This window comes from Hyperoodon ampullatus (genome assembly GCF_949752795.1).
Source record: "Hyperoodon ampullatus genome assembly, chromosome: 4".
Taxonomy (NCBI): Eukaryota; Metazoa; Chordata; class Mammalia; order Artiodactyla; family Ziphiidae; genus Hyperoodon; species Hyperoodon ampullatus.
The window spans coordinates 132,762,829-132,768,828 of NC_136917.1; the positions used below are offsets into that span (position 1 = coordinate 132,762,829).

A 6,000-nucleotide genomic window follows, 5' to 3' on the forward strand; every position below is an offset into this window, starting at 1 on the left:
CCATCAGTTTAGGGTAAAATGCAATCTGAACATGAGTTCACATGTTCATGAGTCAAATAAATCTTTCAGTACGTGAATGTGGTATATCTCTATACTTATCTTGGTTCCTTTTGCAATGTTTTGTAGTTTTCAGGCCTTGCACATCTTATGTTAAATTTATTCCTTCCTAAGTGTTCTTTTTTGTGTGCTATTATAAATAGAATTTAAAATCTTTTATTTTCGGGGCTTCCCTGGTGGCGCAGTGGTTGAGAGTCCGCCTGCCGATGCAGGGGACACGGGTTCGTGCCCCGGTCTGGGGGGATCCCACATGCCGCGGAGCGGCTTGGCCCATGAGCCATGGCCATTGAGCCTGCGTGTCCGGAGCCTGTGCTCCGCGACGGGGGAGGCCACAACAGTGAGAGGCCCACATACCGCAAAAAAAAAAAAAAAAAAAAAAAAAAAAAAAAATCTTTTATTTTCTAATTGTTCATTGCTAGTATATTGAAAAGTGCAATTGATCTTGTAAATATATTGGTCTTGTATACTGAGATCTTCATAAATTAATTTAGTCACTTTTTGGATTTTCTACATGCACAGTCATGCTGCCAGCAAGTAAAGATTCTTTATAATTCTTTATAATCTAAAAGATTATACTTTTAGTTCGTTTCATTACTGTACTGGCTAAGACCTTCAGTACTATGTTGAATAGAAGTGGTAAGAGCCAACATCTTTCCATTGTTCCCGATCTTAGAAGAAAAAGCGTTCAGTCTTACACCATTGCATGTTATGTTAGCTGTAAGTTGAGGAAGTTCTTACGTTTTGCTAAGAGTTTTTGTCATGAATGGATATTGAATTTTGTCAAATGCTTTTTCTGCATCTGTTGAGATGAGCTTATGATTTTTCTCCTTTCATAAATACGAATTTTATTCATTGATTTTCAGATGTTATACCTTGCATTCCTTGGATTTTGCTAGATTTGGTGTGTTAATAATTTTTGCATTTTTATGTTCATGAGTGATATTGGTTTGTCCTTTTTGTGGTGTCATTGTGTAGTTTTGGATTCAGGGTAATACTAATTATCTCATAAAACAAATGGCCTCAGGACATACTACCTCTATTTTCTGGGAGAGTGTGTAGGGTTGGTATTATTTCCTCTTTAAATGTTTGATAGAATTCACAAATAAAGCCATCTGGGCCTGCTGTTTTCTTTGTGGGGAGGTTTTTAATTAAAAATTGAATTCCTTACAAGCATAGGGCTATTGAAGTTTTCTTTTTCAATCTGTTTTGGTAATTGGTGTCTTACAAGGGATTCATCCTTTTTTTTTTTTTTTTGGTTGGTCAGTTCATTTAGGTTGTTAACTTTATTGCTTTTTATATTATGTCCAGATTTCATAGTTGTTCCTGCAGGACAGTCTGTTAGGATCTTATTACTCATCTTTATTTGAACTTATTCTCAAGATGACTCATTTCCTGTGTACCTATGTACACTATGGACCTCTAATGTTGGGCTAGGGACTGTATTAAGGTAAACATATTTAAATAGGTTTTTGATAATGGGGGATATCCTGAATTCATTGTTAGCCTTTTCTTCCTTGTGAAAAATCATATTTATTTTATCTTGTACCAATGTGAAAATTGAACATTTTTGGGTTTTTGGGGAGAGAAGGTATACCACAATTTTTTGTGACCCTGTCTAAAGTTTTTAAGTGTTGTTGTTGTTGTTTGTTTTTTTAAATTTATTTATTTTCATTTATTTTTGGCTGCGTTGGGTCTTCGTTGCTGCGCATAGGCTTTCTCTAGTTGCGAGCAGGGGCTACTCTTCGTTGCAATGCATGGGCTTCTCATTGTGGTGGCTTCTCTTGTTGTGGAGCACGGGCTCTAGGCGCACAGACTTCAGTAGTTGTGGCACGCAGGCTCAGTAGTTGTGGCTCGTGGGCTCTAGAACACAGGCTCTATAGTTGTGGCACAGCAACTTAGTTGCTCCGCAGCATGTGGGATCTTCTCAGAACAGGGCTCGAACCCGTGTCCCCTGCATTGGCAGGCAGATTCGTAACCACTGTGCCACCAGGGAAGCCCTTTAAGTGGTTTTTATTGCAGAATTTAATTTCAGAGACTTTAAAAAATTGAATACTGATTACCAGCTTTAGTCTTATAAACAAACACTTTTTCTTTAAGATTAAGATCCTTATGCATTTTTAACAGTATTTCTTTTTCTATTGGTTACAAGAAAAATAACATTTTTGTTAGCTTTTGGATACAGTAGGTATTTTTTGTTTATTTAATTGGTTTGATTCTTAAGATTCTTGGATGATAATGTTTAGAAATAGGGACTATTCATTGTTTATTACATGTGGTTCTACATATGCGATATTTCTTTTCTCTCCAGAATTAAAAAACACATCTGGCCTAATGTTCCAGATCCTTCAAAGAGTCATATTGCCCAGTGGTCACCTCTCACACCTCCAAGGGTAAGATAAAATATTTCTGACTTACTTGTAATACACAAGCATATTAGGATATATTGTAGAGTTCAAGCAAAAGATAATCAGACTGAATTGAAAAGTAGATGAAAATAGTACATAAATGAGAATTTTAGTCAAAATTTAAAATAATACTTATGTATTCTAGGAGTTTATTATCACCATAGCATATTTGTCCTTATATTCCCAATTCTATTTAGTATACATTAAAAATATTTGATTGAACTTCTAAGTTGAAAACCTACTATGTTTTAATGCTGCTATATGATAATTCTGTTGTAAGGCAAGCATTTTAGATTATATATTAAAGTAAAATTTTAAATCTACCATTTTAACATGATTAAATGGCTTCTGTAAACCTACAGTAAATTCCTTGAACTTCCCTAAGGGGGAAATGATTTGTACTTAATATCTTCTGACAGTCCTTTAATTTTAGATTAACAGATTGAAATGTATATCCTATGAAACTTCAGTCATTTGAGTTTAATGTTTTCCTCATTTTTCTATCCAGTTAATCCTAGGCTGCCCAGACTAGGCATGAAATTTTATTTCTGGACCTTTAAGTTTATCAAAATGTAACACCAACAATATTGATTTAGAATTCTGAGGAAATACAGTCTAATTCATACTTTTTAGAATCATTTCACAATATCCGTGATTCACATGATTTAGTTAGTGATATAGATTATCTCTGCACCATTAAAAGTTACTGAGACGTTTTAGAGATTCATTACTCTGTGGCTTTAACTAATATATCATATGTAATTATTTCAGAGTTTCTAAATGAACATGCACCATAGGTACTAATTCATTTTCTCTCTTTCTTAGCATTTTAATTCAAAAGATCAAATGTATCCAGATGGCAATTTCACTGATGTAAGTGTTGTGGAAATAGAAGCAAATGACAAAAAGCCTTTCCCAGAAGATCTAAAATCATTGGACCTATTCAAGAAGGAAAAAATTAATACTGAAGGACACAGCAGTGGTATTGGAGGGTCTTCATGCATGTCATCTTCTAGGCCAAGCATTTCTAGCAGTGATGAAAATGAATCTGCACAGAACACTTCGAGCACTGTCCAGTATTCCACTGTGGTACATAGTGGCTACAGACACCAGGTGCCATCTGTCCAAGTCTTCTCAAGATCCGAGTCCACCCAGCCCTTGTTAGATTCTGAAGAACGGCCAGAAGATCTACAGCTGGTAGATAATGTAGATGGCAGTGACAGCATTCTGCCCAGGCAACAGTATTTCAAACAAAACTGCAGTCAACATGAAACCAGTCCAGATACTTCACATTTTGAAAAGTCAAAGCAAGTTTCATCAGTCAATGAAGGAGATTTTGTTAGACTTAAACAGCAACAGATTTCAGATCATATTTCACAGCCCTATGGATCTGGGCAAATGAAAATGTTTCAGGAAGTTCCTGCAGCAGATGCTTTTGGTCCAGGCACTGAGGGACAAGTAGAGAGATTTGAAACAGTTGGGATGGAGGCTGCAACTGATGAAGGAATGCCTAAAAGTTACTTACCACAGACTGTAAGACGAGGTGGCTACATGCCTCAGTGAAGGACTAACTCCTGTTACAACTTTGGAAGTACCTGTAAAGTAAAGCTAAAAGTATTTTATCTGTGATTTCAGATCTTCACTCACTGAAGATGATCATTTGCCCTTAAGGACAAGAAGGTACTGTCCTCCCATGTGGGCTGTTTCCATTCCAGAATATCTGGGATTTAACTTTAAGCACTACATAAACTGACTTCATCCTCCAAATAGCTGAATGACTTTGTGCTGTTTCAGGATGTTTGCACTGAAGAAAAACAAAGCTTGTCTGAAATTTATAAAGTGAAACTTTTTGTTTTGCTATCTATCTAGAAAACAGAGGGTATTTAAATTAAAAGCAGTGGTAAACTTAGCACAGCTATACTGATTTTAATGAGAATAGTCATCAAATATCAAATCTTGGGGAGAATTAGCATAAAAATTAGGGGAGCAAGGTCTAGACCCTCTACTTCAAGTGACAACATAATTTAAAAAGAGTCCAGATGGTACAACTAATATGAGCCCAGCTTTTGTTGTCTGACAAAAAAAAAAGAAAAAAATTGGGCTCATTTATAATCATACCAACATATAAAATATTAGTTCTCGTCCATTGGTAATGATGCTGCCAGTTACTGGAGAAAAGGGATTCTGGAGTTTTAACTTGGCAAACTAAAAATATTAATTTTTGAATATTAGACAATTAAGTAAATTTTCAAACATTTGCTTTCTATCACTATTGACAACCTCCGAAGATCCATTTCACAAACTCAGCAGAGGGTCCAGATAAGAGCTAGGAATGAATGCGATGAACTATCTTAAACATTTAAAAAATTCTTTGCCATTTATAAAGGCTTAAATTGTTAACACTTTTCTATACATGTATATAAACATTATTGACCCTTCTTGTTAAGACGTCAGAGAATTTGGTTGATGAAGCACTTTATACAGTATGTCTTCACCTTAAAATGTGTTTTGATTTAATATGCTTTGTTTTTAAGTAGGCCAAGACTGAGTTCTTTCTTTCTTTCTAGTAGGTGTTTGAAGCAGATTAATAAGTTAGAGGACTTGGGCAATACTCACCAAAACAAACAAAGCACCGCCCCAAAAACGTACATATTGATCTTAGGAAATATCACAGTTAGCAAATATCCTTATTGTAGAGGCGCTTAATGAAGAGATAGTATTTTAATGTCTGCCAGTTCTGAGGTAGGTGGAACTTAGTTCTACATGATGATTTAGGAATATTTTAAACCTCTTCCCACATGTTCTGTTCTTCAGGGGAAAAGTGAGTTGGGCTTCCAGAGTTTAGCACTAAACTCACTTTCGCATTTATGTTATTCCCTACCCACCACGTTTGACAAGGAGGCAGGGCCTAAAAACTAGGAGCTGAGTAAGTAAGAAGAAACTGTCATGTGGTTGAGTACTGCTGTCAAGCAAGTTTGTGTTGTTTTTCTGTCATATTTAAGTTACAGAAACCAAGCCAACTTAAAATAGTTTGTAGAGGTTACTGAAGAATAAAAGGCTGAGAAAAATTAGTACACATTTACAGTTGAGATGTAATTCGACTCATTACTCTCTCAATATTGTTCACATTAGACTTGCTGTTATGCTTTATCCCTTGTATTCTTGCCTGATACTTCTCAGAGTTCTTTCTCATATATGGTCTTTCCGAGACAGAGCAGATGCTTTATTCTGATATGTCCTATTCTACTTTAGGCAAAACCAACATGAGATTGGGAGAATGTCAGCATTAGTAGTAGATAAGGAAAATTAGGCACAGACGGGTCAAGTTGGGACAGAGAGACCCCAAACTCACACACACTACACACTACAAGGTAATAAGCATTACCACCGTTTAAGTTGGTCATCAAAGGCTGGTCCAAATCAGGACAAGATTTATCTTGCTAAATGTCAACAAATTTATATCTGTTACATTTTTCATTTCCTCAAAATAAGTAGTCATGTCCTTACAACCATGTTTAGCTCTAACCTTCCTCCCAAC

General features: G+C 35.7%; 1 protein-coding gene across 5 annotated transcripts in view; it reads left to right on the forward strand.

The window, feature by feature from the left end:
* IL6ST (interleukin 6 cytokine family signal transducer) overlaps window positions 1-4,210 on the forward strand; it is a gene marked incomplete at its 5' end in the record, with an annotated part of 31,521 nt that extends 27,311 nt beyond the window's left edge. For all 5 annotated transcript variants that reach the window (XM_079702014.1, XM_079702015.1, XM_079702016.1 and 2 more), the window contains 2 exons: window positions 2,366-2,447; window positions 3,288-4,210. In XM_079702014.1, coding sequence (XP_079558140.1) covers window positions 2,366-2,447; window positions 3,288-4,025 — 820 coding nt within the window. In that variant the 3' untranslated portion in view covers window positions 4,026-4,210. The remainder of the gene's footprint in view (window positions 1-2,365; window positions 2,448-3,287) is intronic.
* Between the last annotated feature and the right edge of the window lie 1,790 nt (window positions 4,211-6,000).